At 40.2% G+C, this 26,294-nt stretch overlaps 3 protein-coding genes across 5 annotated transcripts; 2 read left to right on the top strand and 1 right to left on the bottom strand.

Annotated features, from left to right (window-relative positions):
- The first annotated feature begins 8,209 nt into the window (after nt 1-8,209).
- On the top strand, nt 8,210-13,686 carry LOC109517781 (lamina-associated polypeptide 2, isoforms beta/delta/epsilon/gamma-like). 3 transcript variants are annotated; one of them, XM_019873131.1, is made up of 11 exons: nt 8,210-8,445; nt 10,332-10,452; nt 10,540-10,671; nt 10,775-10,821; nt 11,077-11,139; nt 11,236-11,394; nt 11,886-11,957; nt 12,050-12,130; nt 12,205-12,282; nt 12,462-12,517; nt 13,179-13,686. In XM_019873131.1, exons 1-11 carry the CDS (start codon nt 8,302-8,304, stop codon nt 13,465-13,467), a joined length of 1,242 nt encoding a protein of 413 aa, XP_019728690.1. In that variant the 5' UTR covers nt 8,210-8,301; the 3' UTR covers nt 13,468-13,686. The 3 variants fall into 3 exon arrangements, with proteins under 3 accessions (XP_019728690.1, XP_019728691.1, XP_019728689.1); XM_019873132.1 differs by having other exon boundaries at nt 8,211-8,445; nt 10,347-10,452; nt 13,179-13,685; XM_019873130.1 differs by lacking the exon at nt 8,210-8,445 and adding an exon at nt 9,465-9,662 and having other exon boundaries at nt 10,347-10,452.
- Nucleotides 13,687-14,995: 1,309 nt separating this feature from the next.
- On the top strand, nt 14,996-16,679 carry selenok (selenoprotein K). Its single transcript, XM_019873133.1, has 4 exons — nt 14,996-15,100; nt 15,698-15,788; nt 16,118-16,192; nt 16,580-16,679. The coding sequence occupies exons 1-4, from the start codon at nt 15,082-15,084 to the stop codon at nt 16,677-16,679; spliced, it is 285 nt and encodes a 94-aa protein (XP_019728692.1). The 5' UTR covers nt 14,996-15,081.
- Nucleotides 16,680-18,262: 1,583 nt separating this feature from the next.
- On the bottom strand, nt 18,263-26,293 carry actr8 (actin related protein 8). Its single transcript, XM_019873126.1, has 13 exons — nt 26,014-26,293; nt 25,344-25,514; nt 25,149-25,259; nt 24,560-24,664; nt 24,303-24,476; nt 22,620-22,713; nt 22,389-22,521; nt 21,623-21,776; nt 20,661-20,756; nt 20,439-20,579; nt 18,894-19,194; nt 18,646-18,809; nt 18,263-18,513 (listed from the first exon to the last, which is right to left on the bottom strand). The coding sequence occupies exons 1-13, from the start codon at nt 26,143-26,145 to the stop codon at nt 18,370-18,372; spliced, it is 1,920 nt and encodes a 639-aa protein (XP_019728685.1). The 5' UTR covers nt 26,146-26,293; the 3' UTR covers nt 18,263-18,369.
- Nucleotide 26,294: the final 1 nt, after the last annotated feature.

Genomic DNA, 26,294 nt, shown 5'->3' with positions numbered 1-26,294 from the left:
TTCGCAATTTGGTTGTACTTAAATACAAACGGTCTCTCACCTAACATCGTGTTTTGTGTTTCGCTAAAATAATATTGTGGAGAGCCATTTAGATGAACATTTGGATTAAAATAAACGGCTGCTTCGAAATATTTTTAGTTTAAAATGCTTCGAGATTTCACTTTTTAATCACACAAATATGTGGAAGTAAGGATCTTAAAACAGGTCGAGTGGAAGGGATTTTGGGGGTTGTGTTAAATGCAGTTAAGTGTGCGGACTTGCTTCCATCATGTGAAGTGATGATTCTGTTGAAAGCTCTCATTGGGACAGCGCTGTTCTGTTTTTAGAACAAGTGAGGGTGTGAAAAATCGACCAACAGACTATTTAACGCTAATGGACTCATCTATTACACCCTCGTGAAAAGACTGTCTAAGTGGGAGAAACATTATCACTGTGTTTGCGTGTGTGGTGTGCTATGTGGGTGTGTGTGCTTGGGTGTCAAAATGATGGATGGGTGTTTGCATGTGTGTAATTGCCTGCACTATGCCAAATGTGTCTTCTGTTTGCATGACAAGCTAAGGTGTGCCACAAATACGCTAATACACAGAAGACAGTACAATTGTGAGATCATACCATGAGGTAAAAGGTCTTTTTTTTCTGTTTTTGTTCGGTGCTTATTATTTCCGCAGCACAATAAACTACTCTAGATTTAGACTTTATTACAACAGTTGTTGGTTGTTGTGTTCGGAATATTTTAAATCCTATCCGCAGCATGCACATTTTTAACCAAGCAAAACCAACTTATCATACAACGTAGAGATAAAACAAATGTATTTTGACAGAACTTAAAAATGGTCACCGCGAATCAGCATTCATGTTATGCTACAAAATACCGTATTTTCCGGACTATAAGTCACTCCTGAGTATAAGTCGCACCAGCCATAAAATGCAAAATAAAGAAAAAAAAAACATACATAAGTCACACTGGAGTATAAGTCGCATTTTTGGGGGAAATTTATGTGATAAAATCCAACACCAAGAACAGACATGTCATCTTTGTAGGCAAATATCTGTAAAAATAAATTCACTAAATCCAATGAAATCTTCATCCTCGGTGTCACTTTTAAGCAACTCTGCCAACTTCGGAGGTAGAAGAGACTGCGCTTCCTCTTCTCCTTCGCTGACGTCAGAGTCATTTTTTTTTTTTGGTCAATGTGGAAAGCATCAACACAGGCCTAGAGCCCCCTCTTGCGGTTCAATGTGAAAATAACATGTCAAATGATAGAACGTGTTAATTATTTCACACATAAATCGCTCCAGAGTATAAATCGCACCCCCGGCCAAACTATGAAACTGCGATTTATAGTCCGGAAAATACGGTAGCAGAAAGTGGTTTTCCCAAAACGTACACATTTTTAAATCTAGATTACAAACTTTTATCATGAACATATTTTCTACACTCTTCAACAGAGTTCTCTAGTTGCTCTTTTGATCATCAGAATATTATTTTTATCATGTATCGTCGTCTTTAAATAAAATCTTTCCTCGTTGGCAGTGCTTCATAATAATAATCCAGCAGCGATGTGCATAAACTATACAGTACAACATGACCTCTCGTCCAATTCCTCTCATTTTAAAGCGCACACAAATGCACAACGTTGGCCAAACTCCTCAAGGCATCCAGTCGCAAATCTACACGTCGCATGTGATCAACACAAATAGCTACAACGGGCCAAACGAGGCAGACATTTGCATTCGCCCGCCCTTGCTCTTTCAATCCTCACGTAACAACAATCAACCGTAATAACTGCCAGATAGTTTGGTGCATGACTAAAATATTGATGAGATTAACAGTGTCTCCATATGTGTTGTTTCCGCACCAGCATAAACAAGCATAAAAGGCAATAGGTCACATTTGTTGGATGTTTTTTTGTTTGTTTGTTTGTTTGTTTGTTTGTTTGTTTGTTTGTTTGTTTGTTTTTTTGTTACCCTGGTTGGCCACTTATGGGGTGGTAGACTAGTCTGGAACAAAGATGAGTCAAACTATTGCACGATTGTTGTAACTCTTTCAAAGCAAAGGTAAATATGAAAACAAATCCAAGCAATTAAAACAAAGCTTGCGCCATTATCTTCATAACCACCACAACAACATAGAATGGGTACTGCTATCATCCTGACAATAGTTGGGGGTATCCGAGACAATTTAGTCAGGATATGGCTTTGTTAAAGCAATAAACACATTTTTTGTGGCCTGAAAGCGGACATAGTTTTTAAAACGTTTTAATTGCTTGCATATGAATCGTTGGTGTCGAGTCAGTGTGAAATTACACAATCCTGCAGCATTTTTGTGAGCAGATGTGTTTTGTTGGAAACGTCTAAGTGTAGTATTGGTGCATGCGCCACGTGCATGGATCCACTGCATTCATTTGGCTCAGTGATGAAGTGCAGCCTCCAAGAGTGAAATCTTTTTTTTTTTTTCAAGCATGTCACAGACATACCTGGGAACTGTTTTAAATCACGATTATATATATATATATATATATATATATATATATATATAGGTGTTCTTTACAGATCATTAGATGTTGCAAACAACTTTCTTGAAATACTTGCATCCACGATACCTAATTTTGTATTTTGTACTGTATATGTGAATGCACAAAGTGTCAATAAACTTGTGATTTTGCATGACTGCTAAAACACTAAACCCCACTCTCGGAACCAAATTCTTCATGTCGACATTCTTAGCCCAATGTGCAAACTATAGTACCGGTAGTTTATTCCACACTTTCTCACGCTCCAGTGATATATCACGAAAGGAGGACATTTAAGTGGAAGGATGCACTGGTGATTTCCTTATCCGAAACAATCTATTGAAACAAAAGTTAACAACAATGGTGGGTACACCGCGACAAAAAATGTCAACGTCTCAATAACCCCCTTGAGCATCAATTACAGTTTTACGACGACGTCTCATGCTGTTCACAAGTCGACTTATTGTCTGCTGAGGCACGGCATCCCACTCTTCTTAAAGGGCAGCCCTCAGGTCATTGAAGTTCTGGGGTGCAGAGTTTCGAGCCCGTACACGGCGACTTAGCTGATCTCGCAGGTTTTCAATAGGATTCACATCTGGAGAAATTTGAAGTATACCAATCTCCAACAGCCGTTCCCTGAAGATGCGACCTCGATGAGCTGGAGCATTGTCGGCCATGAAGATGAAATTACGCCCGTGTTGTTCATGTAGGGGCATAATCACTAGATTCATGATGTTATTCAGGTAGTATGGGCTTGTCACTGTACCATTCACAAAGCGAAAGGCAGTTCTGTACTGAGTGGACACACCTGCCCACACTGTAACACCGCCACCACCAAAAGTTCGCTTGGTGACAACAGTGGCTGATGCATAGCACTCTCCTTGACGTCTCCAACATCGTAACATCATAACAATTGGATATTTGCATTCAAAAGCTTAGAGAACGTCACATTATGTTCACCTGTCAAGGTTTGAATGCATTTTAGGCTCGTCCTGAAATTTCACCCGAAAGCCAAATATCTCTTGCTTTTTGTGAGTAGTCTATTTTGATACCACAAACTGAAGACCCTTGTATTGTCCTGATGCATCGCTCTCATCCAGGCACTGTTTTTATACCTTGTTTTGAATGAACTTCAACCATACCTCTTGGCTGGAGCAGCAGTGAGAAGTAGCAATGTTTCGTCTAAAACTTCTGATCTTTCACCTTTGGTTTGAGTGTGGTGGCCAGCAGGCCCGGCAGCATAGGACCCTAAGTTCACCTACAAAATTGCATCAAAGTGCCATAGCACTGACAGCTCAGCTTTGTTTCTTTTTTATTCATTAGTCCATAGGGAGGTCTAGAAGACTAGAGGTCAAGAAGGTCGATATCAAAATACAGACTTGTATATTATCACTACATGATGAAAACATGAGTCAAGAAACAGAAGGCGCTTCTCAAAAAAAAAAAAAAAAAAGGAAAGAAAGAAAAAAAAAGAAAGTTGACCAGACATTGAACATACATCCATCCGTTTTCTATAGCGTTTATCCTCATTGACTTTGAGGGAGAGGCAGTGGCTACCCTGGACTGATCACCAGCCAGTCATAGGTCACACAAAACATTTCACATGGATGTGCAATTTAAAGTCTTCAATTAACTTAACAAATGCATGTTTTGTGGATGTGGGAGAAAGCTGGAAGACTCGTAGAAAACCCACATAACGACTGTAAGGTAGACAAGCAAAGAAAAAAAAGCCTTATATGAGTTACAGTGATTCAAATATCTTTGCTGCTTCCTAGTGGTCTAATGAGATAAGGTACCAGGAGCCTGATAAGCAAAATATTGTTGGGGTTTATTTATGGTTAACATACTTTGTTTTGTTTTTTGGGGGGGGGGGGGTGTTTTTGTTTTTTTATGACCGTCGTCATCATCATCATCATCGGAAATGGGTGTTGTCCTATGATCTTAGCAGCAGTGACAACGGTAGCAGTCAGTAGTACAGTATATTAATAATAGTAGCAGCAGTAGCAATAGTAGTAAGAGTGGTAGGAGCAGCAAGTAGTAGTTGTAGTAGTAATATATAGTAGTAGAAGTAGTAGTATATTAGAGGTAGTGGTAGTGCTAGTGTTCATTGTAGAATAGAAGTAGCATTAGTAATATAGTAGTTGTTGGAGTAGCAATACAGTAAAACGGTTGTAGAAGTAGTAGAATAGTTGTAGGAGTTGTCGCAGTAAAAAGATGAGGGACAACATTTATCCTAGCCTATCCCAGCTGCCGTCGGGCAGTAGGCGGGGGAAACCCTGAACCGATCGCCAGCCAATCACAGGGCACAGAGCAGTTATTATTGTTTTTTTTTTTTGTTTGTTTGTTTGTTTGTTTTGTTTTGTTTTGTATTTTTATAACGGTACCTTACCATTTGAAGAGAGAGCGTCATTTTTAAAGGAGAAAACCGGTTGGCGGTAGTGAAACAAAATTAACGATGAACACGGCAAAGAATATAACAAGATTCCAGGACATGACAAGCGTGCCCGGCACCTTATACATGTATTTTGAAAAGCGGTAGCCGGAAGTCATAATTCCGCCAAGGCAAATAGTATGCTGCATTCACGTAACGTGGGAAGTCGGAATTTTCCCACCTCCGACAGGAAAAGTACATTGCAACGCCCCTTTGAACTGGGAGGTCCGAGTTGCGAAGTCGGTAAAAAAGAACCCGGACCTCACCGACCTGCTTCAACCTGACGTCACTCGACAATGGCGACCCCGACGCAGACCGTGAATGGCAAAACATAATCAACAAGATTCTCAACAAATTTATCTTTTTTTTTAATTATTATTATTACATTAATTTAGATATTTGAAATAACTTAATGCAACACAACGTGTTTTTTTACTTACTGCGTGAAGATATGCCATTGCCTCTCTGCATGAGGATATTTGGTGAAATGAAAGATATTCCTTTATTTACATAAATCAAGGAAATTATGAAGGTTTGCCCGAGTTCAAATGTGTTGTGATGAACCATAAAACCAAACCAATGATCGGAACAGCCATCTTTATTGTTTATATTCGCCCTGAACGCTTCGGAACTGGGCCAATCCAAAAGGGGTAAATCCGATTTCCCACTTTTCTCGAATGCAGCATTAGTTGAAGTCTTCTTTGCGTGATCGCTGAGTGAACGGGTGTTTTTTTACGTCTTTTTCCAGCTGCTGAAACGGATTCTTTTGTAGGTACGGCACGCCAAAGTTTAGTTTGGTTTGCCTATTTTAACCCTGAGCCGAATTATCATCCCTTTAACCGCGAGTAACCGGATTTTGGCGGAAAGTAACGTTGCGGTTAGCTCTACCGTTAGCCTCAAAATACTGCTTAAAAACATGACGCACCAAACACTGACTTTCGGTTATTGCTCGAATATTGAATGTTTGATGTGATTCTCTGATGTTGAATCATGCCCGATCCGTCTGGATTTGAGCCGTCCACCTTAATGCTAGCCTTTGTTTTTATCCGTCGTGAAATTGGCTTCGATTACTATGGTATAAGAGCACGTGAATCAACATAGCAAATACAACCGCTGATAAATTAACACCTTTCCATTGATGTGAAGTTTTCCACGTTTCTATTTGTGTTATTTCCATATACATTTCTCGTGACACATGTCTTATGGTCGTGTTTATGCTGACTAAAAACAATCAATCTGCATGCGCAAACGCCCAAATTGGATGTCAATAACTACACTAATGTCAATATCAGCCAGTTGCAACACCGAAGTAAACAATAAAACAACGATCAGAATATTCCGTTTCATGACGTTTAGTTGGTCTTGGCCATCAACACCCTGTCCCGTTATTTGAATTGAATGAAGAACATAACATCTCCATGCTCCTCGTGAGTGTTTTCATTTTTTATTTGACTGTGCGGTTCACTTAATTGCTGATATTGCATCTGCTATTATTGCCTGTCGTTTTTTGTCACTTCACCCGAACAGCTTGCTTGCTGCACAAAACAAAAAAAGACAAGTGATGACTCATAACCTTTAAAAACTTTTAAATTACGTCAAGGTGTGTTCATCTCCTAGCACCCTACATTGAGGCTGAGCCTTTTTTTAGATAGTAAAATTGAGGTACCGTTGCATAAATCTTTGCACGTTTCTGTCATTCATCTAGACCTCCACAGTTAAGCCTGACCTCAAACAATCTCCACCCAAGTGAAAGAAATTCAACCACAGAGGACTTCAACAAAAAAACAAGAAGAGGAAAAACAGAAAATCCACCCGATTTACCACTGGATCCAGAAATGAGTGAGTTGACAGACTTTCAACGAGGCCAAATAGTTGGCTCTCAACTGGGAGGCATGTCGGTGCGTGACACGGCCAAAATGTGCGACGTGTCAAGTCGAACGGTCATTAAGGTGATGAGTGTATACAACAATTACGGACACACTCCACTGGTCCGGAAGAACCCAAAAGTTAAAAGCCAGACCAAGAAGAGCACAGTGGAGAAAGCTTCTGGTGAGGGTGAAGGCACCACTGGGGTCAGCTTACTCAAACGTGATGAAGACAAGAAAATCACAGAGTCCAGCACAGAACAAAAGGAGTGAAAGAACTGTTTTTGGCCATTTCATCACACATAGTCTGACATGTTGTGGCACTGCCAATATTTATAATGCCTTCTTATTTTGGTATAACTGTTTTTTGTATTGAATAACTCTTATTTAGCCAGTAGTTACTGTGAAAATGTATTTTGGGGCATTTTTGGAGTTGGGGGAGAGGGGTGTCATCATGAGGTTGCAGCTATTAATAACACTCAACTCAATACTGCTTAAGTTTTGGCAAAAAAAAAAGTTCTCGCATGTTTGAAAATGAAATACAACTTAAGACGGATTTATGTTCACAAGTGGAAATAAATTCCCATAGTTATCATTCTAATCATATTTCATAATTTGTTGTCAGGAATTACTGAGGGTTTTTTTTAAAAAAATTTTTAAAGACATCTGTTCACCTAATTTCGGTGAAATCAACAATTTCGAACTCATCTTTTTTTATCTTCTGTGAAAGGCTGAAATTGAAATTGTTGCACGTGGGCTTTCTAACTACATAATCCATGGTTGCCATTGCCACCAGAGCGACGTGGTTCACAATTTTTCATATGATTTTGCAGCTATGTTGTTTTGAAGTTGCATTTGTTTGTGTTTTTGAATGTGACGTCAAATGAAAGGCTTCACAAGCAAGATGTGTGTTGTGATTTTATTCATGTTGTTCATTTTAACATCAATTGATCAACAGCACTTGGCCATTATATAAGGCTTCAAACAGACTGTTCTTCGAGGGAAGTGTGCTCTGGGCTTAGTGTCGGTGTTAGCGGCGGGTTACAACAGACTTACAAGAGTCGGAAAAGCAGCGAAGTGGATGACCTTTTATGTAAAACAACAGGAAAGCACCTGTGAAAATGTGCACTGAATGGTTAAGAGAAGGTCAAATTAGGCTCATTTGTCAAGGTTGGAGGGCATTTTAGGTTTGTCCTAGAATGTCACCTAAAAGTCAAATATCTCGAACTCAGTCATGTGTTTCCACTTCCAACTTTGATCATACTTCACTTTTTCGTTTCATTTTGGATCTTGGCCCATAATTCCCAAACAGTAAGCTTAATTGATGAATATTACGCATTATCACACTTGTTGTCGTGTTAACGAGGGCCTTCATTTTAAGGCAGCTGTCAATCAAGTCATTATTCACAGCTGTTTTCAAATGAGCGAGAGCCAAGCCGGAGCGTTGCTGACTTTTTGTTTTTACCCATCTGGTATCTGACTTTTATTTGACATGCCAGTGTTGAGGGAGGGCCCTGTTTTTCCCCCCAAGGCCACCAAGAAGGTGACAGAACAAGACTACTTGTCCAAGAAATATTTCTACCAGAGGAACGCAGCTGCTTTCTCGAACGAGGATGAAGATGAATACCATGTGACAGTGAGTGTTTTCTTTTGTGGTTATAAATTATTAAACAACAGCTTGGAATGACAAACTGGCATGTCAAACAATTGACAGCTAGCTAAGTGCTATCTTACAATGATGGGGAAATATGCTAATCAAAATTAGCACCAATGTTAGGGTAAATTATAACCCTTCAAACAACACATGGGGTGTTGCAATCTTATCTGCTTGTATGGTAACTTAACGACGATACGGGAAACAACAGCACATCACCCTTTATGTGAATGAGAATGATAACCGACAACGATCTTTGTGCGCCAACAGCTCGCGTTGACGCAATGTACTACCAAACTATTACAGCCAACAATGACGCAAGTACAAGGCATGACAAATGACGCTTTGCCATTCGGTATGATTAAGATAAGAAAACCTTTATTTGTCTCACAATGGAGACATGTCCGCCAGTAATGCATTGTGGCAAATTCAGAAAAACCCGAACCCCTCTCCAGCCCTGTCAGATATCTTTGTAGACCCATTTCATTTAATATTCAAAAGTATATTACAGAATTATTTGCTCAGCATCCTCTTATCAGACCGTGGACAACAGAATGCTGAACAAAAGCAAATTAAATTTACCTTTGGTTTGCCATGAATAGACTTTTAAGATATTTCAGACTTGTTCATCCTTTTTGGATTATATTCCTCCGCTTTATGTTTATAAGCTCTTTCCTAAGTCCAGTCTTCATGAACCAGTTTCTCCTTGAAAAAATTGGGAGTCCGATCTTAATGCAACATTGCCTCAAAAGGTGTCCTGATGCTTTGTGACAACACTAACAAATGAGGCAAAAATGACCAGATATGATAAAAATGAGAGAAATAAAACAAACTAAACTCTTGCTAAGGTACTTGCACCTGTCATCCTTCAATCAAAAGAGCCAACTTTTGAATAGGTCTCTCAGTTTTGGGGGGTTGTGAATGCATTTTTAAGACGGACGAGCCCCACACTTTGCGTCATGGTCAACACGTTCCCTTACTGCCACTGGTAGGTAGGGTATGGAGGTAGAGTGTAAATGACATGTCCTCTTGGGTCATCATTTCCATGTCACAAAGCTTTCACCAGACCACTTTCAGGGCGATGTCATCAAATCACTGCAACTCATGCATGCTGCAGCACGGCATCATGGAGAACGCGCACCGTTAGTTTTGTGCATGCTGCCCAAAAGACTATCCATCTTGGTGGTCCGCCCACCATGGTGAGCGTCATACATCTGTTTCATAAAACAGTAGTAAAAGAAATCGAGGGACAGCCAACTGTGGGCTGATCTGGAAACTAACTATATTGCGGTTGCAAAATGGTGTTAAATGTGGTGTGGTGTATAACATGGGAGACATTTTTTCACTCAACCAGGGTAATAATCGTTTTCTGTGTTGTTGTTTTTTAATGATAGGTAATCGTTTTTTTCATTTGGACTTTTATTGTTTTTCATTCAGTTAATTTTAATTATGAGCAACTTTTTTTTTAATGCTGTGTTTCACTTTTAATTAGTCTTAGTGTTAGTTTTGTTTATAGGCTCTATATTGAGTATTTGTCGAGTGCGAGATAAGAAAAAGAGGTAACCAAGTATTGTGTAATAAAATAAATATGACAATTTGAAATTTTGGTTCAGACTTTAGCAAGCATCATGGAACTTGATATGCTTTATTTGCTTTCGCGGGCCACATAAATGATGTGGCGGACCAGATCTGGCCCCCGGGCCTTGACTTTGACACCGGGCTTTAGAGAAATGTAAGGTTTTTTTTTGTTTTTGTTTTTTTTGCTGTTTGGAGGGGGCGTGAGTTGTTGTTTATTTTCGTGCAGCACCTATATAAGCACTTTCACATGTTTTTGTGGATATTTCAGTGGTTCTAAACGCTTCCACTGTAACACCGTTTTGCAGGAAGAGAAGCCAAAAGATGGACATAAATATAACCTGGATATGCTGACTGATGACGACCTGAAGGCTGCACTACTTGTGTACGGGGTCAAAGCTGGGCCAATAGTGGGTAAGGTTGCTTTTTTTTGTTTATTTTTGCCAACCTTATGAGCACTTTCTCAGCTGAGGTCGTCAGTAAGAATGTTTGCCTTTTGAGGCTCCACCAGGGCTGTGTATGAGAGGAAGCTGAGGAGGCTGCAGGCTAAACAGAATACCTTCAAATTAGTGGAGAAAGTTGTGTTTTGTCCCAGAGAGTCAGATAATGACAGCAATGAAGACAGTGACTCAGGTACTGAATCACCACTTCGTTTTTTTATTTTTGGTTTTTTAACTGTATCAAATTTCTTGTTAAGCATCCTTAGTGATGTTTTTTCCCCCTGTATGTTCCAAAGGATCAAACCAGGAAGATGAACAGTCAGAAGAGCAAGAATGCAGTCAGGTGGGAGAAAGTTTGACAATCACGGTGCAGACAAAAGTATTGGGACACTTGGCCATGACACAAGTCTTTTGGCGTGGGGGTTTTATTCTAAAAATCCCAAATCGTTTTACAATGTGTTTTAATACAGCTGTGGTCGTGAGACTCAATAAATAATGCTCCTCTCTCTCCTGTGGTTGAGAGGAAAGAAATTTCATCTGACAATAAAGTTGACTTGAACTTGAATGATGCCAAGTACTGTACTTCCTTTATCCACAGGTGGATGTGCTCTCTCAGGATGGACACGTTTACCAGCAGCGCTTTTTACCTTCACCAAGACGGGTAAATAATTGCAGGCAATATCCTTTATTTTCATGTATTTTGCCCCCTGTTGAATCCAGTATTTTATTAAATTGATTTGAGTCTGGTCTCTCGTAGCGCTTTGCAGCTTGTGCCTCAAAAAATGAGAATCTTTGTCGCAAGCCAACTTTGAAGAAGGTTTCTAATTCGACACAGAGTGGGAGGGCTGTTCAGATTCCCAAAGGGACGCAAAGTGGCGCATCAGCCTTCGATCAACATTCAACATTAGGATCAGAGGTACACTTTGAAATTATTTGACAAGGATTCTAATGTCCTGCTCAGCGGCAATGTCCCACAAGGACCCGGCAGTCAATGTCATTGTTTTCTTTGTGTATTCATAGTTAAAAAAAACACAATCACACACAGTAAAATTTTCTCATTCTGTATTACAAAGGTGATTTACAAAAAAAAAAGTGCAAATGTAAAAGGAAGTTAACTGTTGTCTGTAGCCTATGTGCGTTTAGTTTATATGAAAGTTTTGTGATTAAATTGTGAAATGTTAGTTTGTTACTAAAAAGAGCCAAGTTGCTGTCACTGGCTTTTGCGTTTTATCAGTGGGGAGAAAGACAGAAACATCTGTTGGTGTGGGCGGGGAGGATAACCAGCAACCCTCAAAACTCTTGTTATATCACTGGCTGAGCTTCTCTCAGTGGCTTGATGTGTGTCACTCACCTTTTCTTTTCATTTTGAGGTCGGTAATATATTGTTAATAGCCTTTAATCTGGCAGGTCCCCTCTAGATCAAGCCAAGATTCAAACTGTTCCCCAGAGAACTTCAGCATCACTGAAATGGTTGAAAAGGTACGCGTTTGCCTTTTGGGTGAGGGGAGTTTCCACAGGAGTGCTCACGCAATGATTCCCCCCCCCCCCACTATAATCAAACGAAACTACAGATGGAAAAACGGATGTCTCCGATTGAAGACGGTGAACTGAAGGAGAGTGACGTTCACAAGCCTTGGACTGAGTCCAACAAGGTGAGTAGTGATCGTCCCCTATTTGGACTTGAAGTGGAAAACTGAGTCTTGTTTACATTTTTTTTTTCATTTAGTTCGACGTGCTTGTGACGGACACGAGGCAGTCTCTGTACTTCACTCCCAAAGAGTCCCATTCTAACTGGGAAACGAAGGTGCATCCATCCTATTTGCAGGCTTCTATAGCATGCTGTTGTCTGACAACACACTGTTGGTTCAGGTTTATCATGCATAAATCTTATTTCTTGTCTTTTCTGGCTGCTTCTGGGCCTTCCTTTTAAAAGTGCCTCCAGCGCAACTTATTTTTGTTGGTAATTAGATCTTGCTTCCACAGGACCCCATGAAAGATGACTTGATTCCTAACATTAAGCCTGCAAGCACAATGATTAGGTAAGTTCTAAATCCGGGGTGTCAAACTCATTTTTGTCGCGGGCCACATTGTAGTTAGGGTTTCCTTCGGAGGGCCATTATGACTGAAGTTCACAGTGTGAAGTCAAATAAATGTATGGTTGTCTCAGATTACAAATGCACAAAAAAAATCAATGAAAGACTAGTTTTGAAATCGGGGACCAGTAATAATGTTAAATTACTTTTAAAATGTGACATTTATTTTAAGAGGGATTGGAAGCAATATCTCAACATTTTTAAAAGTGAAGACCATTTGCATTGTTGGCATTTAGCAAGAAACATGACGTTAGATGCACATCAATTGCTTCGGCGGGCCACATAGAATGATGTGGCGGACCAGATCCGGCCCCCAGGCCTTGAGTTTGACACCTGTGTTCTAAGTGACACAAATGGACATTGCAGCCTTCACAAAGACTTTTGAAAGCAAAGCTTAATTTAATCGGCATAAGAGCAAATCAAAAATTTGAAAAGTTTAACTGTAAAGCCCCATTGTGTTCAAACTTGTGATCTTCCTATCCCAAGTCCTTTTTTTTATTTATTTATTTATTTTTAAAGTTGACCACTCTACAAGCGTTTAAACATTTTGAACGGCTATTTTTGGTGGGGGAGAACTTCCTCACACTCTCATTCCTTTTTGTTATAGCGCCACCTGCCGGAGGCCCATCAAGGGTGCAGCCGGGAGGCCCGTAGAGTTTCATTCCTCACGCCCTCCATTAAGCCCCACCACTCTGGAGAGAAGAGAAATGGAGCGCCGAATGGTCCCTATCCAGATCCAGTTTGTGGTGTTTGTTGTAATTGCCCTCATGCTCTTTGTAATTGTTGAAAGCGAGCCACTGAGTCCACTTTTGGCTCTGACGTATAACTTCATGCAAGGTTTCATCAATGACGCTCCGGTGTTACAGAGCACACAAACTTTCTTGGGACATGAGTAAATGTTTTACCATTTTGTTTTGGGTTTTATGTTTACACTTAACACCAGCTTGGCTAAATGGAAAGATACCTTACAGGGAAAATGCTGTCAAACAATTACTGTTAAGTGTGTAGATTGTGGGGTCAAATATTGTGAAAGTCTCCAGTTTCATTTAAGGTTATGTATGTCTTTGTGGTATTTTTGTAATGTTTTAAAATGTTGCAATAAAGGGCTTATTTTGCTACATAGTGCTCCCGTGTTGCATATCTGGAAGAATGCTGGTTACGAAACGGCACCCGGTAAAAATGAATTAGCACCAGTCACTAGAGCTGATCCTGTTTCTAAATGCAATCATTCTGAAGGGTTTTAATGGATGTTTGTGGGAGATGTATACCCCAAAAGCCATATTTGGCACCAAACCATGACTGTCGGTACCCTTGCACTAAAGACTCTGAGCCCCTATTTGCTCATTAGTGTCAGTGAGCTGTTGCTTTCTTGCTTGTAACTGTAGGCAATACAGTCTTCAAATATATTAGTTACACTTTTTGATTTGGGGAAAATAATTCATGAAATGAATTGAAATACGTGAGAGGACCAATTTCAATCGTGTTTTTGTTAGCTGTAAAATGGAATGTATATTATCTGCCTTTCATTACATGTCCATGCAAGACTCTCACATGGCCGTGGATAGATTTGCTCAGCCTTGCACCCCACACCATGACTTGTGATGAACTTGTATGTACAGTATAGCTTATGTAAAACTTGACGCTACTCTTTGCCAGGGGGGGAAAAAAATCAGGCGATCACTTTGTCCACCTTAAGAAAATATTCTGACATACATATGGTGGGGATAGTATTTTCGAATTCATAAAATCGTCCTAGGTTTTGGCTTAAATAAAAAAGTAAAAAAAAAATCACTGTCTTTCTTGGTCAAATGACATGGAAGTTTGCTGTGGTGCCATTGAGAAAAACACCATGACTTGTGATGAACTTGTATGTACAGTATAGCTTATGTAAAACTTGACGCTACTCTTTGCCAGGGGGGGAAAAAAATCAGGCGATCACTTTGTCCACCTTAAGAAAATATTCTGACATACATATGGTGGGGATAGTATTTTCTAATTCATAAAATCGCCCTAGGTTTTGGCTTAAATAAAAAAAAAAGAAATAAATCACTGTCTTTCTTGGTCAAATGACATGGAAGTTTGCTGTGGTGCCACTGAGAAAAAAACAAAAAGCTTAGCCATTGCCACACGTCACGATGTAAGGTTCAATAAAGGGCTACGTACGGTACCGCAACTCAACATTTTTACGTAACACAGTTTAGTCGTCATCGGTGCACAATTTGATTTTCCGAGATTCCAATGAAGAATTGCTTATCCTGCCCTTACACGTTGCCCCTCCTCTATAAATCCAATGCCATATTTAGCTTGGGTTCAAATCCCCAAAACCAGGACTGGCGATAAAACAACACAGAACAGTGCTGATTGCATTTATTTGGTTGACTGCATTTATTTGGTAGACAGAATTAAAGTAGTTTAATTATTTGTCTGGGAATTACGTCACCTATGAACCCGGAAGCAAACGTCACACACGTCGTCTACGTAAGTGCGTGGTATGTTGTTATTTCCTAAAGATGGTGTACGTGTCGAACGGTGAGTGGATTTCTGGTACCTTCTGGCGAGATTATACACCATAAACATGTCTCGATCACACAGTATGCATTAAGAATTTATCGAAAATGTTTTAATGTTAAATTACACCACGTCTTAACTGTATGAGGCGAATAGGAAGTTTGGCAGTTGATATTTATCGGCGCAACCTACCTCGTTTGCTAACTTGCCCCTACGGCACAACAAAAACAACAAACACTATTGCTTTGCTTTCTCAGTCATGCATACGTATAGCGTTACTTTAACAGCCAGTGTATGCTCACTGGAGGTCTTGTGTTGGTCGTTTTCTGGCCATGTTTTGAGTCGCCTCATTCAAGCGTCGTTGGAATGGTGACATTGGTTTTATTATAAGTCTGCACACTGGCAAAAATGCATTGTATTCAGTTGGAATATTAACAAGTAACATCTTCTACATTAGTTCCAATATTTTTAATCTAGAGTTTTTGGAAGATTCGCAAGACCTTAATGCAATAACTCCACATTGCCGTCAAGTGCCTGTTTGTTCAGACCGAAGCGACATCCTGTAAGGATGTCCATTCTTTATTAACACAATCATCATCTGGACCCTGTCTTTGTCAGGTCAAGTTCTGGACAGCAGGAGCCAGTCACCATGGCGACTGTCTTTACTGGTCGACCTGTTCTGGGGAGCTGTGGAGTTTTTTGGCCTTTTGTAAGTCAGTTTATAAGTGTATAACTAATTACATTTTAACACACTTTTTATCCACACTACGGAGAAAATATAAAGAAAGTTTTATTACATTTTTAACGTATTGATAGATTCATTGGCATTGAGGGTTGGCCACTGAAGCTCAAGGCATTTGGTAAGTGTGTCAGCCTGCCACTCCTTGCCACCCTGTAAAACCACCTATGCTCATGTGTAAAAGGAAGAAAGAGTAAAAGTTGCATTTGCAACTCATAGACTAATACAATTTACAAATTGTACATATGCTTAAGTTGCAATATAAAATTGTTGACATGCACTTTTTTTCCCCCCATCAGTTTTAAAACAATAATTCACCCTGACCTGACGAAAGATGGACGTAGTGGTTCGTCACGGTTTTCTGATGGCAGAGGGTATGTAAGCTTCATAATTATCATTATTATTGTCATTACAGTATATCCCTGTATACTTTCAGTTCTGCTTTTGGTGGAATTTTTTAACAGCTAAAAAAAATAAAATACGTGCCAGCAGCACAAACGGGATCCTTGTTGTACCATAAATTAACTAATTTAACATTCAACAAAATTCCAGTCCGTTTGGGGACTCAAGTCACGTGACTTGACTCGAGTCAGACTGAAGTCACCAAATCTTAGGACTTGCTTGGCTAAAACCTATGAGAGACTATATTTTACTATTTCATCGTATTGCTTCACCCATATTGTAGTGAGCAGCAAGGACATCGATATGGTTCGAAAATCGAAAATGTGAAGCCTCATTTTACATTGTTTTCTCTCATGTAGTCCTCCGGGTCCCCCTGGTGGCCGAAGACGGATGGGCAGAATAAACTTTGGTGGCGGGCCCAGTCCTCCTCCAATGGGGGGAGGAGGATGAGGAAGGTGAGGTTTCACATGCACCAACACATTGGCCACAACATGAAGTGTATATATTTAAGAATGAATATCTTGACATAGCCCATAATGTTCAGTTTTGATTGACTCTGTCACAGAGGTTTTAATTTCACATTATTTATTATTGCAGTTGTTTTTTTGTTTTTGTTTTTATGTAATATTTACTGACAGAGGGTGCAGTATTGGAAACAGTTTCGGTATGATGCAGTACAGTTTACAAGCAAATTACTCATTACTACTCCAGACGAATCAAGCATGAGTTTTGTAAGGGTACAATTTGTGAGACAGCTCTTGTATTGGCTCTTACTAGACTGTGCATGTGCATATTTTTCAATTCTTAAATCATATGGCTATGTAATGATCCATCGATGTTGGATTGACCTTGCATTCTTTTCTGCAGGTAAACGCCTACACGGTGTGTGTAGGCGTGGGCCCAGCTACTGTATAGACGGGTGGTCACAGTAGTGAAGCCCCACTTCTTGAGTTGCCGCTGCCTCAGCAGCTTTTTGACGCCTTTTTGGGAATTCCTACTTATCGGAACCAGGTTGGCTGATCTGGCAGCTCGTAGATCGCACAAGTACATCTGCTTTATTTTTATTTTTTTGTCTTGGAATACAATTTGCTTATTTTTTTTTTTTTTTGCCCTCCATTGACAAGTTAATGTTAATGACATGATGTTAGATATTAAATACGATACTTCACTTCATTAAAATATTATTGAAAAAAAAAATTGAATAAGTGTGATTGATCCAAACGACAGGTTATTGTACTATTGTCATATTTTCATTCGGATTTATTTGAGAATTAGCTACGCTATGCAGTTGAGTCAACTAAGAAGTTACTGTAGTCGGTATGTAAAAAAATTAGGTTGTAAGTAAATGTAACTAAACAGTTGAATTCGTCTAGTTATTTAATCTATTCCAAAATATTTTTTTCGGTATTGTAGTGTGCAATGGCCGAGATTTAGAATTGAAAATATGTCATGAACTCAAGTTGACTTGGAAATGATCATGCCATAAATACCAAAGCTTTAATGACATCATCACTCCTCTTTCCCATTCAATACTATACAATTCTCAATACTAGAAGTGTAAAAATGCTCTACACCAGGGGGGTCACCAATGTGGTGCCCACGGACACCCAACTAGCCCCCAAGGACCATATTAGTATCTCACTTTTAAAAAAGAAAAAAAAATGCTCACCAGTGATGAGAGATTGATTTTCTAGGATTGTTGTGTCAGTGATCTTTTGAAAATGTTAAACAAAAAAGTTGGTGACCCATGCGCGATACTTTAACTTTGTGGGAGAGTTCTGTGGAAAATCAAGGGCATTCAACTTAAAATTCAAAAAGAACCCATCATCGTTTTTTTCCAACAGGTTGCAGTTATTGATCAATCCCCTCACTTTCAGCAATTATTGCTCAATATAAAAGCAAGAACCGTATTCATTTTCCAATTGTGTCGACTACTCACTGTACAGTTTTTGCCACTTTTTCAGTCAAAATCCCCCCACCCCCCATTATTTAACAGGGTGCACATTGTAGCGCTATTGAATGACTGGAAGTGTACAGCAGAGTTCGAGCTTTCATACTTACATTTCATTAGAAATGTTTTTTTTTGGGGTTTTTTTTGTCTTTTCCTTAAGATTCTCACCAAAGTCGTTTTTTGTAAACTTGTGTGTTTTCACCACACAAAAGCAGCCCGCTCACGTAACATCCGAACACCAAAGCGCTGCCACTCTCTCTGGTGGATCCACATTTCTTGGGTTGTGTCCAGACAGGCCAGCACCGCTCCCCCCTTCCATGATATCAGTCGGGGGTCCATGTCCTACAGCATGTCAACAAACTAAGCTTTGAATAGCGTTTCAGCATTCACAGAATGTGCACAAAAATTGAATTCTTTTTGTGAAACTACTAAACTTTACATATTCCCCATGATGACTGAGGAGCCACTTTTTACCTTTGGCCTCGTGATAACCTCCACGCTGTCCACAAGCCTTCTGAAGGATGGTGGCATCTTGTTAATGATGCGGTGAAGCAGGAACTCCTGAGCGCCATGAAACATGAGCCCTCCTCCCACCACCAGGATGGAGCTGTACATCTTTCGCTTGGTCTCGTCCGAGGCTTTCAAAAGACAACGAGACAGCTCTTGACTTTGAAAAAAAACCCCTCTGTATTAATACTTTGTCCATCCAGTGTTTTTATTACCACAGCAGTCAATGCTATGCAGGATGGCCTTATCCAGGCCAAGCGCTTTGCCCTCAAACTGGTTCATGATTGCAGTCTTCCTGGAGAGATGTGTCGAGAGGGGATCCTCCGCCTCCCCCACTCCCATCAGGCACTCCCCCTGGGCGGCGCCGATATCCGTCTCGCCCTGCATTGCTCCACTGCCGCCGCTCCCCCTGGGAAGTTCTGACATTTCCCCGATGCCCCCTTGACCACTCGCATCACCGTCCAAAGCTCCGCCTTGTCTTGAGAGCGCCTTGCGGTCTGAAGCAGACTTGGAGGACTGTTGGAAAAATGATAAGAAAAAAGGATGAGGAACTGTAGAAATGACATTTACTGTAACTAGCAATATATACAGTAGTGGGTACCTCTACTTATGAAAGTCTCTTCATATGAGATTTTCAAGATACGAAACGCCTCAATAGGAAAATATTGCCTCGTTACAAAAGCAATTTCAAGATACGAAAGTAAAAATACAGTATGGTCTGCTACTCGCACCTCCGAGATTCCTGAACGCAACATACTTAAGGCTGCTCTGCCATTGGCTGTTACCAAGCATCTTCCTGGCATCCCATTGACTAAGAGGGACCTCTACCGTATGTGTCAATGTGTATCAATAGATAGATATGTGTCTATGCAGCGTCCTCATCATTCGCCACTCGGGCCATGAGGCGTTCCGATACTTTTACGCAAGTGTGAATTACCCAGAAAAAGTGTTCACCGGTCGGGCGATCGCTCACGATGCTGATGTTTGCCTTGGACATTTTCGAAGGATTGTTAAAAGCAGACAAAAGCGAACGTCCTTGGATCAGTTCTTTACAAAAAAACACTTCTGAGAGACAACATAAACTAAAAAGGGCAAAAAACAATGAGGACCCAGTTAAAAGTTAAATGACCATCATTTTTATTCTTTACTCTCTTGTTTTTTACATTACGCGCAACTATCATTTATTGTGCAATAATCAGTTTGTAACATGTATTTGTTACATATTTTGATGCATTTTTATGCTTTAGAAAACATTTATGTCTGAATTTTTTGGGGGGGGGGGGCTTGGAACAGATTAGGGCATTTACATGGAAAATGCGTCTTTACTTACAAAATTTTCTACTTAAGAAATTTATTCCAGAACCAACAAATTTCGTAAGTAGAGGTACCAGTGTACTGCATTTCTGATAGCAATAAGAATTGTAGTAATGAGTCAGAAAATGTAGTGAGTACATTTTGAAATTGAGCTAAAGCTTAGTTTTTGATCCCCGGTTTTCTAAATCCTAACAATGAGCATTTTCCCACATTTCTTGACTATTGCAGCATAAATCTTCACACAGCTTGTCATTTTCTTCTTCCGCTTTCACTGCCTTTGTTGTAGCGCAACCCAAAGGTGTTCAAAAAGTAAGATGCTATCAGTTGGAATCAGTTATCCAACAACTCTTGGTAAAATGAAGAATAAATATTCAGGGCCCACTTAAGTGATCGAGTCCAACTGCTTACTGATTGATTAAATGATTAACAAGTGTCTCCGTCTTTACCTGGTCTTGTTTGCTGTGTGTGGCCAGTAAATAGAGTTCATCATGAGGGTCCTCGGAGTCGCCTTGAGAACGGTACTGCAACGATGTCATCTTCTGGCCGACGATACCAAACGTGCTGGGGTAGAACAGTGCCATGGGGGCCTATTTTATGCAAGGCAACAAATAAATCAGTCTAGAAATGTGGAAGCCAACACAAAATGGACTCGGAATAATTTGAGCTACCTGTAATTTCTCATCCCCTAAGCGAACCTGGAAGAGAAAAGCTGGGGCATCTGGGAAACGTGTTTGGAATTCATGATCTTGTAATCCAGTTATGTCCTCAAGGGAACCAGGAAAAATATTTTTAATTGATTTGCATACAAGAAGATAGACAAACACTGCAATGTAAACAACAATGGCGACCTCCATTGTCTTAGAACTGTATTTCTTTTAATAATCAAAAAGCGAGTGCATCAAACATGATTTTATATTGCATGTTATAAAGCTGAGAACATCTTAAACAGTGTGTGTACGCAATTCAACAATATACCGTATTGGCCCGAATATAAGACGGCCCTGATTACAAGACGACCCCCTCTTTTTCAAGACTCAAGTTTGAAAAAAGACTTTTTGAACACCAAATTAATTTTTATACAGAAAATAATGACTACATCTCAAACAAATGATTATAACAATACATTTGAGAGAAAAAGCATGTCATTTTGCCTCATTCAAATCTTAACATCTGAACATTTAAATACGTAAACTAAAGTGCAATCACATTGGTAAATGAATGGCTTCTGCTTTTTGAAATGTAAATGACATCATAACTTCTCCTCAGCTGCCGGTTAACCTGGCTGATCTTCGACCCACTTTTATCCAGATTGTCGCTACATTTCTCCTTTTTCTGTTATCTCTTCTATTATTTTCTTCTCTTTTCTTTATTACCGCTATTTTTTTATTTTTCTTCTTCATGCTACCGCTATTTTTATTTTTATTCTTCGTGACAGGGGTTCGCTTCGGCCTGGGGAGTCAAGTTCAGCATTCACTTCAATGATATCTGGCGCCATCTAGCGTCGTGAATCGGTATAACGTCTAGACCCCGAATATAAGACGACCCCCACTTTTTCAGTCTTATTTCAATGCAAAAAACACGTCTTATAGTCGGGCCAATACGGTAAACACGTAATTTTTGAACCACACACCTGGTCCAGATGGCAGAGTGTCTCCTTTATATGTTGCAGGAGCTGACAGTCCAATCTGTTGGACAACTGACAGTCTCTGTACGGAAATCCGGCCCTCTGCAGGAGCCAGAAAAAAATGCGGGTCACGTCTGCGCCACCGTATGCCAAAGACAACCTGTGAAGGGTTTAAAAAAATAATAATTTGCATTAGCAAGTATGAATGATCTGGAAATTGGAAAAAAAAAAAGACATACTGGAATTTAGAAAACAGAAATACAAAACGCGTTTCCCATGATTACATATTATTCCGTGAAAAAATACAACAGAGCCTTGTCAAGAGATTAGATTAATGCCCAGCCAACAAAAGAAAGTAACTTTTGAGTCTTCTGACTCTATGAGCTTCCCAACCTACATTAAACCCTTTCAGGGACAGCGGTTACTGAGTACCTGGGATTGAATGTGTGGAGTCTGAAAAGACAGAAATATGTCTTTGGGAGTGAATGAATTGATCTGCCTGTCGCTATACTTTGCTGTCCAATATAGATGAACAAAGATATGTTATGTGAAGTCAATAAATAAACATTTTCAGACCAATTAAATGTAACAGTATTTCCCACAGCTGGTGGCTGGGACTCACGAGTGTAGCCAAAGCTGTTTTTTTACTGCTGGGAAGCAGTGACGTGCAGTTGTGCCTCCATGACTTCGAGGTGCAGTGATGACACACTTTCAACATGTCAATACAAACGTTGGCGCAATCAAATTCCTGAAGTACAAATTTTCTCAACACCTGGAGTTCCGATGGGAAACCCCGTCCTCTACACAGCACAGACTGGTCTTCTGGTCTCCGACGTCTACGACACAAGCGCTGCTTAACCCGCTCCCAAATGTGGCACACACTGATTCCTGGTGCACTATAATTGCTGTACACATAAATACACATTGGGGGGGGGAGAGAAATTAGGCGATTGTACGGTTTTGTGAAACAAAGGCTGACCTGAAAGTATGACAAGTGAAATACCTGAAAAGCCCATATTAACCAGTAGCATGGAGACCAGTTCCTTGGCATGCTGTCTGTTGTAGATGTCAGGAACCAAAAGGATGCATCTGTAATACTGGCAACAGTCACAAAACATCATGTGACGTAAAGACATGATTTTCTCAAGAAAAATGTGTCAAATGTTTAGATTTCTGATTTGAGGGTGGTAAACTGTTGCCCTCATTAAATACACTAGGAGAAAAGTATTGCGGCACTCCACCAACAGCAAATGAAAAAGAGGAAAAAAAATTGGTTTGCCTGCAGCATTTGCCTGCGTGTGTGTTTGTGCGTGTGTGCGTGTGTGTGTGTGTGTGTGTGTGTGTGTCACTGATTTGGCTGAGAGGCCCTGCTGAGTCATCTTTTCTGCGGTGGTTCATTCCAAAGGTGTTTTGATTGTCAGCCTCAAACTCATCCAAGCATGAACTATTCTTGCATTGGGGCACAATTATTTGACAATGCAAAATGATCATGACCAAATGGTTCTGACCGTCCAGTTGCCCAAAATGCCTCGTAAACCTGCTAAATCAAAATTTGAGGATCCATCCCAGGACTTTACACTGCCTTCAATGGAGGAAAATTGGGGCCCCTAAATCTGCATTTTAAAATTTGTATTTTTTTTCAGGCAGTACATTTGCAGATTTTTTAAAAAAGTGAATATTTTTCGTTGCCGACAAACTTCTGATCTACATGTCTCTTAATACTGGCAACAGTCACAAAACATCATGTGACGTAAAGACATGATTTTCTCAAGAAAAATGTGTCAAATGTTTAGATTTCTGATTTGAGGGTGGTAAACTGTTGCCCTCATTAAATACACTAGGAGAAAAGTATTGCGGCACTCCACCAACAGCAAATGAAAAAGAGGAAAAAAAAATTGGTTCGCCTGCAGCATTTGTCTGCGCGTGTGTGTCTGTGTGTGTGTGTGTGTGTCTCTGATTTAGCTGAGAGGCCCTGCTGAGTCATCTGTTCTGCGGTGGGTCATTCCAAAGGTGTTTTGATTGTCAGCCTCAATCTCATCCAAGCATGAACTATTCTTGCATTGGGGCACAATTATTTGACAATGCAAAATGATCATGACCAAATGGTTCTGACCGTCCAGTTCCCCAAAATGCCTCGTAAACCTGATAAATCAAAATTTGAGGATCCATCCCAAGGCTCTACACTGCCTTAAATGGAGGAAAATTGGGGCCCCTAAAATTTGTATTTTAAAATTTGTATTTTTTTTTCAGGCAGTACATTTGCAGATTTTTTTAAAAACTGAATATTTTTTGTTGCCGACAAACTTCTGATCTATATGTCGTCTCATTTATCGGCAATATCATGAAAATTTGGAAAAATGTGAATGAGCAATGAATTTGGCGACTGGTGACCGTATTGACGTTTTTACAGCGGTTGAACTGTCACCCAAGGAATAGCTGCCAAAGTACACAACCACCGGTCACCAGATTTACAAGCGATGTTTTAAACTTTTTTTTCTGTCAGAGGAGAAACCCCTCCCCTTCTCCGTTTGAAGCACCCCCCCCTAAACAAGCGTAAGCCATACATGAAGGCCGATGTGATATTTTGTGTTCAGTCTGAACCTAGCATAACACTTGCGTCCCAAGACTTTTTTCTACATAATATATAACTGAAAAAGAAAATACAAATTATGATATCATTCCCCACTTTTAGGTCTTTGAGCGGGATCTCCAAGTTCTTTTGAATGACGTGACTCCAGATGGTCTCGAGGTCAGCCAGGACAGCAGTGAGCGAGCCTCCGGGACCGACGTGCACGTTGAGTTGTCCTCGAACTATAGGCCAGTGGATGTTGTAGCAGTCGGTTGGTTTTACATACAGGGCCTGCATTTTGTGATGGCGGGAAGAGGCGGAGACAATGACTGATGTTGAACATCTTCATTTTCACGTAGACTCTTGGCACTTACCTCGTCTCCTATCAAATAAGGGGGATGGTGAGATGTGTTGGTCCACTTTACCCTGGAGCTGCTGTCTAGCACAGCTGGACGGATCTGACAGTTGTATGCTCTTGCCTAAATAAAGACAGGAGACGCATGTCAAGATTTTCCGCTGTACCCCTGCGTTGTTTCTAAAGCATGACTGATGTGATGTTCATGTCATTTATCAGTAGGCTGACTTGTCATTTCTGGCATTCATCCATACTCTTTCCATTATGAACTTTCAATTCCAGCCATTCTCAAAAAAAGAGAAATTATTTTAGTAATCAGCGGTAAAACATGGATTGGTTTCGCTCAAATCACCTATTTTAGACCAAAGAAAAAAGAACAGAAAACAAGCTTTTTGAGAGAAGATAGATTTTATACACAACAGTACACAACAATTACTCAGTGGGTACAAGAGTTCAAACGTTATTAAACTGCTCCGTCAACCACCATAATGTGATCATACTTTTTGTTGGTGGTCTTAAAGTTGGGTTTCCTGGTCCAGATATATATCTCTCACTTATACACACACACACACACACACACACACACACACACACACACACACACACACCTGCTCAGCAGACACTGGCGTCCTCCTCACTCCATTGGACATCTTTTTGGACCAAATGGCCTGGTCAACCATTTTAAGGCCGTTCTGCCTCTGTTCATTGCTTTCAGGTTTCTGGCAGAGAGCATGAGGAAGGATGCAATGAGGTCAGTGAGAACAACAAATCCAATTTTTACAGGTTACATACACCTGCCGCACATTTAGACCATCCCTGAGCAACCAGGCATCTTCATATCTGGGCTGGCTACTTTGCTTGTGTCGGCGTGCTATCACGTGCGGGATCGTGAGCGGAAGGTTGTCTGTCGCTCGGCCAATGCGTAGCGTCCTTGATCCAGGATGGATGACGATGACAAAGTTGCTCTGTATTTGCTGTAAAATAGACGTTCGAGATACAATAATTAATTGATTAATCTGTAACTAATCGATTATCAAATTCATCAGCAGCTATTTTGAGAATCAATGATTCATTGAGAGAGGCCTGGTGCAACTTCGCGGGAAATTTCAAACTTGGGAACAACTTTAGTGATGCGCACCGACCAGTAAATGACATCGATGTCCCATTTTATATATGAGATCAGCAGTTTGTGACTCCACTGAGAGCATTTTTTGCAACCTACCTTTTTGTCTACAACTAATAATAACGGAACGGAAAAAGGCGAGCCGAAGTCAAAGGAGAGAATCTATTCTTTCATTTGGTAATTGATGTGTATATCATGACTACAGTATCCTGTAGGTCTTGAAAATTTCTAAATGCTCTGAAATGGCTGGAAGAAAATTAAAATGAAAAGCTCGTCATCATATTACATATACCGGGGTATAAAATTGTCTAAATGGCACAGCACTACGAAAAGGGGATTCGCAAACTCACCTCCTGGAGGGGCTCCGGGATGGTTGGTGGAGCAATGGGTCTTTTCACTCCTCGCTGTTCCCTCTCCTTCTCTTTGTCGCGCTCTTTTTCTTTTTCCTTTCCATTATCTTGTTCTTTCTCTGCTTGGGTCATAGTTCCAGTCTAACTCGGTCTATTAACTTGGCTCAAACGTTATAAATGAAAAAGGAACAAAAAAATGTTTGGATCAAAACACTTCACTGAAAGTGCGACCTCACAGCGCAAGGCATTACTTCCGTGTTTGGTCACGTGGTACAAAATGA

Source organism: Hippocampus comes, unplaced genomic scaffold (genome assembly GCF_001891065.2).
Source record: "Hippocampus comes isolate QL1 unplaced genomic scaffold, H_comes_QL1_v1.1 scaffold28, whole genome shotgun sequence".
Lineage (NCBI taxonomy): Eukaryota > Metazoa > Chordata > Actinopteri > Syngnathiformes > Syngnathidae > Hippocampus > Hippocampus comes.
Note: the sequence above shows the minus strand (reverse complement) of the source record. Positions and strands in the feature narration are given on the sequence as shown.